Consider the following 13,185-nt stretch of genomic DNA (forward strand, 5'->3'; position numbering starts at 1 on the left):
CAGGCGGTGCCCGGATCTCTTCCGCCGCCATTTTCTCCTCCGCGTAGGTCTCCGCTGTGCGCGCCGCTCGCCTGAGCTGCCTCAACGCCCTCGCCCCGCCATGGAGGACGCGACCGAGATAAGCGGCGGTACGGAGGAGTTTGCCGAGGGCTCCAAGATCAACGCGAGCAAGAACCAGCAGGACGACGGGTAGAGCCGGGGTGGGGGAGGGATCGTGCCTCCATCTCCCTCATCCGCCCGCCCGGGCCGCGCGGGGGGAGGGGGCGGCTTGGGCGCCGGAGGGTGGAGCCTCCTGGGCCAGGGCCGCCTCTTGCCCACGCCAAATGGCTGCACCCGGCGGGGGCGCGCACGGCGGTGCCCGCACGCCCCGCTTTGTGTCCGGGCTGCTGACCCAGTTTCCGTGGGGCGGGACGGGGGGGGGGGGGGGGGGGCTGCCAATCCGGGGGAGTGACGTCGCCGGCAGCCTATCGGGGCGCGATGCTGGGGGCCTTGGGGCGGGAGGCTCTCGCGGGGCCCGCCCGCAGCTGCGGCCTCGGGCGCGGCTGTGCGGCCCGCCGGGCCGGGTGGCCGTGGCTTCGTGCGGCTTGCGGCGGTCGCGAGCGGGCTTGCTCCGTGCTCCACGCGTGCTGATGTGTGTTTACACGTACTCTTACTTCGTATTTCAGGAAAATGTTCATTGGAGGCCTCAGCTGGGACACCAGCAAGAAAGACCTGACAGAATATCTGTCCCGGTTTGGCGAGGTTGTGGATTGTACGATTAAAACAGACCCAGTCACTGGGCGGTCAAGGGGGTTTGGTTTTGTCCTCTTCAAGGATGCTGCGAGTGTGGAGAAGGTGGGTGGATTTTCTTGTGGGTCGGTGGCATAAAGCCTGCCTGGGTCACTGCAGTGACCTGAGACTTTGTTCCCTTGTGTGCTTCTCAGGTGTTGGAGCTGAAGGAACACAAACTGGATGGGAAGTTAATAGATCCTAAAAGGGCAAAAGCTCTAAAGGGGAAGGAGCCGCCAAAGAAAGTGTTTGTTGGTGGGCTGAGCCCAGATACCTCTGAGGAGCAGATTAAGGAGTACTTTGGTGCTTTTGGCGAGGTATAGTATATTGGCTTAAAAGAACAGCTCTAGTTTTCAAGTGTAGTGTTGCTGCTGTCTTAAAAGAATTTGGGAGGAGAGAGCTGCCTCAGACTTACATAAAACTAAAGATTGTTGAAATTGTATGCATGTTAATGAATCTGTAGTGTTGTAATGAGCTGGTTTATAGCTGTCAAAAGCTCCAGTAGTTGTAGTGTTCCCTGAGGGGATTAAGTTACCTGATGCAGACTTCTGTGTCTGTAGCAATTAGTCTTGACTGTAATCAAGTAACGCCACATCTCCAAATGCGGAGATGTTTATTACAATTATAACTAGAGCTGATGAGATATCCATTGAAAGCTGTTGACTGTGCAGACATCTAAATGCCAAATGGTTCTTGTAGCGTAAGAAGTTGCTTATGGAGTTCATGCATTACTGATAGGTACTTTTGGTTTCAGATTGAAAACATCGAGCTTCCAATGGACACGAAAACAAATGAAAGGAGGGGCTTCTGTTTTATCACATACACAGATGAAGAGCCAGTAAAGAAGTTGCTAGAAAGCAGATACCATCAAATTGGTTCGGGCAAGGTATGGAGCCTTTTGTTCTCTGCATGTGAAATACAACATCTCTGTAGGTTTCCCTGAAGGCAGCTCACAAAATGCTCTTGAAATTTTGAATTTCTGTCTTTACAGTGTGAGATCAAAGTAGCACAGCCCAAAGAGGTTTACAGGCAACAGCAGCAGCAGCAGAAAGGAGGAAAAAGCAACACAACTGGTGGACGAGGAGGTGGAAGGGGGCGTGGACGGGGTGAGTGTTTTGGGTGTTGAAATTAATGTAAATGCTGAAGTGTCTGTACCAAACGCTAGGGTGTTTGTAGCTATTCGTCATTGTGGGCTGCATGCAGATCTTCTTGTGTTTAAGTTGAATGTAGAAAGTAGCTAAGCAGTTAGTAAAAGTGGTTTGGTGCTTGTGATTGCTTGTGGAAGCTTAAGAATCTCTTGCTCTGCTTGCATTCAGGTGGTGAACTGGCGAGGCAGATGTAGGGTGTTTTTTGTGAACGCGCAGTTGGCAGCACGGCTAAATGAGTAGTGCAGTTATCCCTTCATGTGAGTGGATACACTGGTAGTTGGCTCACGGATGAGAAATTGAGCTGTACTACAGAGCACAGCTACACCTCACAGTCACTTTGCTACACCTTGCCAACAGTTGAGGAGCAAGCAGCTGTTACGGGTTAACGCAAGTCAGTCTTACAGTCAAGTGGTCACAACCAACACAATGCAATAAAGCTGATCCTGTGGTGTAACTTGTGTTCAGGCAATTAATAATCCAAAATAGGTGTTAGGAGAATGAGGGGAGCTGCTGCAGTGTGTGCCTTCAATGTTGTGGTGTTTTGTTTTTTCTGGCTGTTCTATGAGCAAGACTGCCTGCTGTCTAACGTCATTGTGGGTGATAAGATTGCATGACCCATCTCTTACCCAAAGGAGATGCCTCAAATCTTTTTAGGAAACTATTTTTCTTGGGGTTTTGGGGAAAGTGAGGGGATTCTGGCAGGTAGTACTTCTGGCACAGATTGTAAGGTAGATGAAGTAGCATAGGAGTGCAGTGAAATAGTAATAATTTCTGTAACTTCTAAATGCTATGCTTGGTTTCAGGTCAGGGACAAAACTGGAATCAAGGATTTAATAACTACTATGATCAAGGATATGGGAACTACAATAGCGCTTACAGTGATCAAAGCTACAGTGGCTATGGAGGCTACGACTACTCTGGGTACAACTATCCCAATTACGGATATGGGCCGGGATACACAGATTACAGTGGTGAGTGGATTTGATCTCATTCCAGATAATGTGCATCCTTGCACAGTGGCCTCTTTTGGTAGCTTGCTCTGTAGCACCTCTTGCTCATAACACATGGCTCTAAAAAGAGTACCCTTGTTGGTGTAGCGTATGAGAACAAACTCCTTCAGTGTGTTGGATGTTAATTTTAATGCTTCTCGGTTTCCCCTCCCCTGCGTTTTCTACAGGTCAACAAAGCACATATGGAAAGGCATCCCGTGGTGGTGGCAATCACCAAAACAACTACCAGCCCTACTAAAGCAGTACCAATACTTGAGGAAACAGGTGTGTATACAAGTACAAGGTCCACTCTGTCTAATCTCATTTAAAGATCAATAGACAAATGAAGATTAAAAACTTGCGTAGCGTGACTTTTCCTTTAAGCTTTTGTTAACTTTAAAACATATTTTTTTAAAAAAACAGCTTTGCCTACAGTGTCTATAGATCTTTAACTTCGTAAAAATGTGACTTTATCTTCTTTAGTATTTCAGAAAAACATAAGAGTTTTTCTGTTTTGCGTTGTGTACCAGGTGGTCTAGAGGAATAATTAAACTTATTAGAAGTATTAACAGGTAAAGTACTGAAATGGGTACAACTTAAGGAAAACAATGTTGTCTTCTAACTCTGACATTATACCTTGTTTGTACCCGCCAGCGGGAACTTCATTGCAGGCCGTGTGTCACCCTGACCACGTCTATCTCTGGGGTCGCACGTTGCAGGCAGAGCGCAAGGCATACACCAGAAAACGCTGTCCTGTGGTATGGTCTCTTCCAACTTCATGTACCAGCGTAAAGATTAAAGTGGAAAACTTCAGACTTTGGCTTCTTTTTTTAATCTTTTTGGAGATTAAGTGTCTTAACTTAAATGGTTTTTTACAGGAGTTAAAGTACATAAATGCCTTTACAGCTTAATCATTTGGTCTTCTGTTTAGTGTTGTATTTCAATTGTGGAACCTCATTTTAAGTGTCCATTCTTTAAGATTTAATGCTTGCTTTTTTCTTTTTATAGCTAATAGTGAAATCTGCAAACCAAAATGAACTTTTAAATCTGGAAAAACATTAAAGATCATCTGCACGTGGACTGTTTGAACTAAATTGACCCAACTTGCATTTGCACAGCAGTCATTTAGATGGATAAACAAATAATGGGAAACCTTTTTGATGGTGTTTCCAGTGGGGGAAGAAAACCAGAGCCAGAGCCAGATGAATAGTCTACATCAGATGTGTGTGGTTCTGGAACAGCTTCCTAAATTGAATGATTTGCAATATTGGGGAAGACTAATTATGGGTAACAAAACCTCTTGTGTTGCCTTAATAAAATATGCATATGATCTTTAACAGTGAAGAAAGGAATATATAGAAGACTTAAAGCAGTTCATGAAAATGGACCTTTTAAAGATTCTTGTAGTAACTTGCACAGATCTGACATACATTTTTGTCTTGATTTTTAGGTAGAGATACTGCAGCGAAGCCATCTTGCAGAACATCGTGAGTGAATGGAAGGTGGTCTTCGTGAGAGGAAATGATTATTTTGTAAAAGACTTTTAGTGTATGACACAACTTGTGTCTGACTGTACATAGCAGCTGACTAGTTTTCTTTTATGGTTTTTACTTTCTTTTTGCCATTCATGTTATGACACAATGTGGACTTGTGTTTATACAAACTTTTATTTGTATAATTTCATGTTAAAGGATTCTCTAATAAATGCTTACTTAAGTGAATCTGTAGCCTTGCTGTTAGCTGTCAGCTTACAGTGGTGTAGCTATTTTTTTTTACTTGTATAGAAGGGCATGTACCTTGCTGGAGATGATAAATGACTCAGGATTATCCTGGATACAGAGCAGTACAAACCACTTCTTTCCTCAGCTGTCTTAAGAAAACAGCACAGTGCCTTGAGTTAGCATCTTGGGAAGCCAGCAGGGTTGTCTCCTGCTGCCTGCAGAAAGGAGAGGGTCTGTGCCCCAAAACTGCCAACTTCACGCATCTCAAGGGAGAAATCCAGAACTATGGTAATGCTTCTTTTTATGCCGATAGTAGCACTGTGTTGGGAGATTGCAGGGCGAGATCTGTATAACCTTTCAAGGTTTTTAAAGCACTTATTTTAAAAATATTTAAGGCTATAACTTAATTCCTGGGAACAATTGCAAGTGAGAGCTCAGCTGAGAACTGCAGGGTCAGCAACTAACTTCTGTAGAAACTGTCTTTACCTACAGCGCCCGTATTGCTTTACTTCAGCTCCAGAACATGGCCTTGCTAGTACGTTTGGTAATATATAGAAAACTTCTCTAACAGTTGTCATCAACCTGTAGAAACTTATGTTTTAAAAGTAACTTCCCCCCTCTCTATTTTTATTTTTTTTTTTTTTTAAGCTGTCCTTTCGGTACCGTTGGGTGCTCCATGGGTTTCCTGCAGGTTGCGAGGTGCCCAGCAGCGGGGGGCAGGCCCGGGTCCTCCCGAGGCGGTGGGAGCGGCGGCGGGCAGCTGCCAGTGGGAGGACGAGCTGCTCGCCCCGCGCCCCGCTCCGCTGCGGCCCCCGAGAGGTCTCCAAACGCCGCGGCTGCCGCCCCAGGAGCGGCGGCGGCGCCCGCGGTCAACGGTCACCAACCGACCGGTCCAACGGCGGCCCCGCGCGCCGTCTCCCGGGAAGGCGCTGTCACGTGACCGCGCCCGCCGCGCTCCTTCCGGCCGCCATTTTAGGTTGGGTCGTCGGCGGCGCCATTAAAAAAAAACGGGTGGGAAGAAGGAGGGTTCGGCGCTTTCGTGCCGTCGCCGGGGCCTCGCGAGCGGGGTCGGGGCCTCGGCGGGGAAGCAGCAGCGGGGGCCGGAGGCGGTGAGCGGTCGCCGGCCGAGCGGCGCGGGTCAGCCACAGCGGCGCCGCCATGTCGGAGCAGCAGTTCGCCATGGACTCGGCGGTGGCCGGCGCTGGAGGCGGCTCGGCGGAGCCGGCAGAACAGCCTGAGGGGCTGGCGGGGACCGGGGCGGGGGGCGCCGACGGGGGAGGCGGCGGCGGGATCGAGTCGGAGGGAGCCAAGATCGACGCCAGCAAGAACGAGGAGGATGAGGGGTGAGTGGCGGGGGCGACGCGGCTTTTGTGTGCGCGGGGCGGCGGAGGCCGGTGTCCCCGGGCCCGGCCCGGCCCCGCTCCGCGGCCCGTTTGTTTACTTTGCGCCGCGGCGACGTCACGTACCGGGCAGGGGCGGGACGCGCCGCTCGGCACCTCCGCTTTACCGGGAGCTCTGGGGCCGGAGCGCCGGCGGCAGCCCCGGCCCGGCCCGGCCGGCTCGGCTCGGCTCGGCTCGCTCGGGGCTGCAGACCTGAGCTGGAGCCGGCGGCCCGGCGCTCCTGGGAAGCGCGGGCGGGTCGGTGTGTGGTTTGCTTCGGGGCGCTGCGGGGAGCTGCGGGTGGGCCGGTGCTCGGGGTCGCTTTGGAAATGAGCGGGAACGGCGCTATCACGGAGCTGCTCTCGAGTGGTGGGAATGTCACACTCCTGTTAACCCGCATCCCACGGCGGCTGGGGCGGCTGCTCCTGAGATGTGCATCTCGTACCATGTGTGTCAAACTGCACACGTTTTTTTTTCAGTTGTCATTTTTAAGAGTTGATGTGCAGTGCACGTGTTAACAGACTGTAACTCAGTTGTAGCCAAATCCTCAGGACGCAATAACTTAGTGTTTCCCTATGTTGCAAAAATAATCAGTGTGTCACTGGGAGGCATGATGCACCTTGGCTTCTTCGCACCCTAAACTATTCCTCCTCCTCTTACAAAGCTCGCTCTGAGGAAGATTGCTTTAGTTAACAGCTCTAAGTTCAGATGAAGGCAGATTTTAATCTTTTAAGGATCTCTACTTGACGTTTGGCATGGGGCAGTGTGTCACTTTCATATAGCAGGTGAAATTAACGTTTAATAAATCCGGTTCCAGGACAGGCTGCTGCTCTATGCTGTCTCCTGTCAGGCCAATAAGAAACTCAAGCTGCAGGTCTGATTTTGATCAAGGTGGGGAAAAAAAAAGAAAAAAAAGATAAAGAAACACTGACTACTGCATCCTGTAAAACCAGACTGTCAGCCTCCTGTGATAACCCTGGATGTTGCCAAGAGCAGAGAGAGAGAATAGGAACTTTTTTTGAGTGTTTTGTTAGTGTTGGTGAAAACTCAAATGTTTTTGTTGCTTCTTCTCAGCTCTTACTGTACCTTTGCAGTTTGCATATTTGTTTTACTTCTTGCCCTTGAATACACGCACACCTGTTAAAGGGTTTTCATGAGGAAGGCACTCTTTTTTTGAGTCAATACAGCCTAGAAAAAGTTGTCACTGAGTGGTGCAGTGACATTGGGCAGTGATTATGTTTTAGTGTAGGTTGAGTTGTAGTTTAGTTAGTCTTTCAGCTTGTGACAGACTTTTTTTTGACCTGTCAGTTTTTACAGGTCATGCTGTACAGGACACAGTGTTTTGACAGCTCTCTTGGTAGTAGAGGGAGAAGAGCACATCCTCGCTAGCCACTGACTACAGGTTTGACAATGTTTCCTTTGCATTAGGAGTCAGGGTCAGTGTCTTCAAGAAGAAAACAGTGTGCAGGTTCTCATACCCTTGGATCTCCTTGGTGAGAACTGTGGGCTTGAGAAATCCACATGTTGGTAACTGCCAGGCAACTTCTTAACCAGCCTGTGGGAGGAAAGGTAAAGCCACTAGTCAGGGCAGCATCCGTGCTCTGTTTATTTAACTCATAAGTTTGAAGACTTTCCCAGTGTGCTTCTGGTGACTTATTTTGGCAAACTGTGTGTGCTGTACACCAGCCAAACTGTGGTTTATTAAATGTCTGTATTTTAAAGGCTTTTGACAGCACTGTGACGTTTCACCTTCGGTGTTTGTTGTGCTCAGGCTGGTGGTGTAGCCCTGGTCTGACCTCAATTTTGCAGCGAAGCAGACATGCATCAGCTTCTGTAGTGACAAGCTGAAGCAATCATGTTTTGCTGTAGTCACAGATGCAATTATTGCAGGGTGGGAAGAAAATCAGAGCACTGTCAGGTTTCAGACTCATGTTCTTGGTCTGTCACGTGCTTAGTGATATAAAGCAGGGTTTTGTAGGTTAGAGTTGATTGATTGTTGATAATTATATAAATCAGTATTTGTATGTTTGTGTTAATGGTTTGTTGATAACTGTAAAATAGGTGTTTTGTATGTTGGATAGTAACTGTTAGAATATCACTATCCCACATGTGTCAGAACTACAATGCTACATCCTCTGTATGTATTCTGTTTTGCTGCTGGGGTAGGAGAGGGGAAGCCCCCCAAAACCCATTAATGATGGATGAACAGGAGGACACAAGACATCCTTTGAATTGCTATTTTTTTAATAGCATCCTTTGAATTTACCCCTGTGCACCATTCTTGCTATGTTGGTCCTGAAGACAAAAAGATGTCACACTAGAAAGGGCTTTTGGTGCTTTGTTGAAGAGAGATGTAGAACTAGTGGGAAAAGTAGCTAAAGGGATGGGGAATCGGTGGTGCTCCTATTCATACCTTTTTATAGAAACACCTGGAGCTGCTGAACCCCCTCGCTTGTATGAAAGTTGATATGTTTGTCAGAAGCTGAATGCTCTTGTTAATTCTGTGAGAATACAGCTTACTGAACAGAGCCTAGAGTTAGTTCACATGAGCAGCTTTTGATTTGGGAGAGTTTGACCTGTGGAAGTACAACATGACTGAACACAGTTGGCAGAAATATTTGTGTATGTGTAGAAAGTGGGGGAGTTGGAAACATGCTATAGTGGTTTTCCAGGTTTTCTGATAACTATACATGTGATTGTGGAATAAGTTGGTATGCTGAAAATGCACAAAGCTTTGTAGAAAGCATTTTTATAGATCATAATGGACCATACTTACTGTTTTGAGCCTGCTGTGAAATCTTCTTTATCAGTATTAAAAGAGATCATCTCAAAAGAAATCCTCTTTTGAATGGATGCATAAGCCCCATGCCTAATAACTAGGAATGTCTCGTTTATGTGCATATATGCTTGATTTTTAGTTGATGCAAAACGTGTTTCCTCTTGAGACACAGTAGTTCTTCATTTTTCTTTCTTATGTGGCTTACTAATGTTATGGGATGGTCATGATTTTATTCCAAGCTTCCAGTGTGTTTTTTTTTTAAATACAAGTCAAGATCAGAGTTACCTGCTGTACCCATTTGCCCAGCAACACTGGTCCTGTAGGTTATATTGGGAAGATGGTCTTATGATTGTATGGGATTATGCCAAGTGTTTATATTGTGGTTTTGGGAGGAAAGATAAGTTTTGAGCATCCAATAATTTACTTTTTTTATTGCCTTCTGGGGAATGGGACTTGACTAAACTTTTAAAATTTGTTTTAGTTTACTAATAGTGCTTCTGTTTAACTGCTCTGCCTTATAAATCTGTTCAGCCTGTGTGTTTCACAAGTGGCTGTGTGGGGTGCTCCACAGATAACTAAATGGAATTAAGCCTGTGGGTCAACAGTGGTGAGGATGCAAGTAAGTAGTAAAATAACTTTTTGTGACTCCTTGTATTTTCTTGGGTTAACAGAGCAAGCAACTGCCGCAGAAGATGGTGCAAAACTTATTGTGTATGTGTGTAAGCCTTTATCTTATCTGGCCAGGATCATTTACGCAAGTTTTCAAGAAGTGCAGGCCTTACTAGGTGTGTGTGTAGTGTCATTGATAAAATTTTGCTATTTACATTAGGTAACTCAGCTCATAAAGCTTGACAGTCCAGGATTTTAGGTGAGACACATTAACAGATTAACCATCTTGTCTTAACAGGAAAATGTTTATTGGCGGCCTTAGCTGGGACACTACGAAGAAAGATCTGAAGGACTATTTCTCTAAATTTGGTGAAGTCGTAGACTGCACTCTGAAGTTAGATCCCATCACTGGGCGATCGAGAGGCTTCGGCTTTGTACTCTTCAAAGAATCGGAGAGTGTGGATAAGGTAGTGTTGAATTAACGAACCAATGTGTTCAGTTTTAGGCAGCAAAGATACCGCACTCAGATGAGCGTATGCATAGTTGTTTTTTGTTCATGATCTGTTAAAGATGATTCTGGGATACAATATATTTACAATGCTTTTTTTCATAAACCATCTTGCATGTGATGCAGTGGCTAGGACCAGCAGTGATTCACAAATAATGGCTTTTGGTACTTGCAGGGGAGTGTACTGCAAGCCACTGGACTTGAGGACTTAAAAAATACTGTATATAAATGTCTACTGCCTACTACTGTGAAAGCAGTAATTTACAAAGATTGTAAAAGTATTTGTACTCCAGAGCTGAAATGTGAACTCCTGGAATAGACCCAGTGGATTTGATAGATTTGGGTTTTATCGAAGCAAAAATTAGCTGTTAACCTGTCTAAAATGCTATTGACCCAGGACACTTTGCACCTTTTTAGACCTTTGGTAGTATCTAAAATCCAAATTCTTTACTTCATAAGGTTTGAGGATGTGATTGTAGAGTACTTGCTGAGAAATGTTCTGCTCTTACTTCCCTTCGGTGATATGTGGCTCCTGGTGACTCTTGAAAGGCTTTGTCAGAACTGGCTGTGTCAGCGGATAGCAATCAAAATCATGGAACTGTCTGGGTTTGTGCAAAAAGTTATCACTTTAATTAAAGTACTGAAATAGAAGTGATGGCATTAAAGAAAACTAAGTATAAAACAACTGTGTCTTGCTCGAAACATCAGTGAAACATTTACCTTGAACTGTGAGTAAGATCATGTTTTAATTTTCCACAGGTCATGGACCAGAAAGAGCACAAGCTGAACGGAAAGGTCATTGATCCGAAAAGAGCTAAAGCCATGAAAACAAAAGAACCTGTAAAAAAGATTTTTGTTGGGGGCTTATCTCCAGACACACCGGAGGAGAAAATAAGGGAATATTTTGGAGGATTTGGTGAGGTGCGTGGTAAAATTAACTGCTTGTACTTGCAGAACTTGTTCTTTCTTCACAAAAAGCAGCCCCCAGACACAACCTGTGTGGAAGCTACTGTAGGATTAATGGCCAGCATAGCTCCATATATCTTAGTAGTCAGAATTTTAATGATAAGGCTATTTATTACAGGCTTTGAGTTACATTGACTGGATTAATGGAAGGAGAAGCTGAGGTAAATCAGAGATTCAGGAACTGATTTGTGTGATGTTTGACATAGACTGGGACAGATGTGGGAGGCAGCATTTTTGAGCGTGCTGTTATGGTAATCTCAGGGAGATGCTCTTCAGCCAGCCCCGCTGACCTGCAATGGCATGTATTCGGACAGTTTACCTAAACTCTACATCTGTGGAGTCTCTGTCTCTCTCTGTCCCCAGTTTTTGGTGGTGCAGGTGAACAAAATACTAGTGCAGTGCTAAAAAGCTGACCTTGTATGAGCTTGGTACAGGCAACCAAAGTTGGCTGCTGCTTCCCTGTTAGTTCTCACATGTTGCCAGCATCAGGTCATGACAATTCTGCTGTCAGAGAATTCATATGTCACCTGCCATCTTAGTATCATGCAGATAGTTCACTCAGGGCTATAGACTTTGACTAATATGTGCTTAAAAATGTGTGTGCCATGTGCAAGAATAACTTTATTCTGTGTTTGCCATCAGGTGTAAAAATTGTCCTCTTTAACATAGAATTTTAGCAGCATTGTGGCTGAACAGAAAGTGCATTTGCACAAAGTTACATCTTTTTCATAAAAAACTTGAAGATGTAGGTCTGCTTTGAAACACCTAGCTACTTCAGTCTTAACTGAGGTAAAACTAGAAGTCAAACTGAGACTATCCAGTACAACTAAAATATTATTTGTTATGAGTTCCCGAATGTGCAAAAGATACTATGAGGTAGAGGAGAACAATCTTTTACACAATTAGGAATACTATTTCTAGTGAAGGTGTCGTTCATGATGTTGATATTGGTGGTTTCTAGTGATGTTTATTACATCTAGTGATGTAAAGCCCTATGAAGGAGGCATGTTACTATATTCAAGTCTAAATAATTTTCAGTTAGCAAATATGACCTGTTAGAAACATTTTTAAGTGGCATGAATAGCAGGTTAGAAGATAAAACCACTTTTTCTTCCAGGTTGAATCAATAGAGCTTCCCATGGACAACAAAACAAACAAGAGGCGTGGATTTTGCTTCATTACTTTCAAGGAGGAAGAACCAGTGAAGAAAATAATGGAGAAGAAATACCACAATGTTGGGCTTAGTAAAGTAGGTGGAGTTTTTCCTGGAGAAACTGAACAATGACAGCAGAGGGAGTTGTTTGTATCAGTTGTATCTGCTTGGGGATAGTAGTGTGAAAACACCTGTAAGCTTTATTTCTCTCATGTAGACCTTAAACCTATGAAGTATTTATATAGGTGATAGGAGTAGGTTAGTGTAATCTCAGCTTCAGAACTGAGGGGGTTGCAGTGAGGTTTTGTACTGCACCCCTCGTGAGGAGAGGCCTGGGCCACAGTGTGTTTGTTCGTTTGTGGTGAAGTTGCCCGGTTCTCCAGCTGTGTGGTCAGAGTGCTGTGTCGCTAACTCCACTGTATCAGGCTGCACCATGTCTTACTGCTGGCTGGATCTGTGCGTGTTTAATACGGAAATATTTTGTTGTTTTAAGCAAAATGTCAGTTTATCTTAGAGAGCTTCTAAAACTGAAATGAAATGTGAAGTTAGGCTTACCTGTTGAAACTTGCTTACAAAAACTTGGTTGAAATTCAACCTAGTAACAAAACCTCAAATTGTAGCTGGCCCTTTCTTCATGGGATAAATATGTGGCGGAACCTTTAGAACAGAGTTGAGTAAAAATGTTGACCATACTTTTGTAACTCAATTTCACTTCTCACAGATAAGTAGACTTCTGAAGTCTGTAGAATTGTAGCACCGTTTTGGTTGGAAAAGAACTTTGAGATCATAGAGTCCAACGTAACCTAACACAGCCAAGTGCACCACTAAACCATGTCCCTAAGTGCCATATTTGCAAGTCTTATAACACCTCCGGCCTCTGGGGATGGTGACTCAACCACTTCCCTGGGCAGCCTGTTCCACTGCTTCACCACTCTTTCCATGAGGAAATTTTTCATAATACCCAATCTAAACCTCCCCTGGCACAACTTGAGGCCATTTCCTCTCATCCTGTCACTTGTTACTTTGGAGACCAACACTCTCAGCCTCCTTTTCTCCAGGCTGAACCACCACGCAGGTCCTTCAGCTGCTCCTCGTAGGCCTTGTACTCCAGACCCTTCACCAGCTTCATTGCCTTCCTCTGCACTCCAGTACCAAAACTGAACG

The 13,185-nt window shown here is 45.3% G+C and overlaps 2 protein-coding genes across 11 annotated transcripts in view; both read left to right on the top strand.

The window, feature by feature from the left end:
• The first annotated feature begins 5 nt into the window (after positions 1–5).
• HNRNPDL (heterogeneous nuclear ribonucleoprotein D like) lies at positions 6–4,626 on the top strand. Of its 6 annotated transcripts, none has more exons than XR_013922090.1 (9): positions 6–189; positions 666–834; positions 924–1,085; positions 1,523–1,654; positions 1,760–1,874; positions 2,720–2,887; positions 3,094–3,190; positions 3,560–4,192; positions 4,356–4,626. XR_013922090.1 is itself a non-coding variant. In XM_080343697.1 (8 exons), the coding sequence occupies exons 1-7, from the start codon at positions 101–103 to the stop codon at positions 3,162–3,164; spliced, it is 906 nt and encodes a 301-aa protein (XP_080199823.1). In that variant the 5' UTR covers positions 6–100; the 3' UTR covers positions 3,165–3,190; positions 4,356–4,626. The 6 variants fall into 6 exon arrangements, 2 of the variants coding, with proteins under 2 accessions (XP_080199823.1, XP_080199822.1); XR_013922091.1 differs by having other exon boundaries at positions 3,560–3,663; XR_013922092.1 differs by having other exon boundaries at positions 3,560–3,660.
• A 252-nt stretch (positions 4,627–4,878) lies between these two features.
• Positions 4,879–13,185, top strand: part of HNRNPD (heterogeneous nuclear ribonucleoprotein D) — an 11,599-nt gene continuing 3,292 nt past the window's right edge. The window contains exons 1-4 of one of the 5 annotated variants that reach the window (XM_080343650.1): positions 4,879–5,969; positions 9,693–9,861; positions 10,662–10,823; positions 11,986–12,117. In XM_080343650.1, coding sequence (XP_080199776.1) covers positions 5,785–5,969; positions 9,693–9,861; positions 10,662–10,823; positions 11,986–12,117 — 648 coding nt within the window. In that variant the 5' untranslated portion in view covers positions 4,879–5,784. Of the gene's footprint in view, positions 5,970–6,239; positions 6,455–9,162; positions 9,405–9,692; positions 9,862–10,661; positions 10,824–11,985; positions 12,118–13,185 lie in introns of those variants that run through there. The other 4 variants (XR_013922079.1, XR_013922080.1, XR_013922081.1 and 1 more) reach the window with 4 other exon arrangements.

This window comes from Nesoenas mayeri (genome assembly GCF_963082525.1).
Source record: "Nesoenas mayeri genome assembly, chromosome: 4".
Taxonomy (NCBI): Eukaryota; Metazoa; Chordata; class Aves; order Columbiformes; family Columbidae; genus Nesoenas; species Nesoenas mayeri.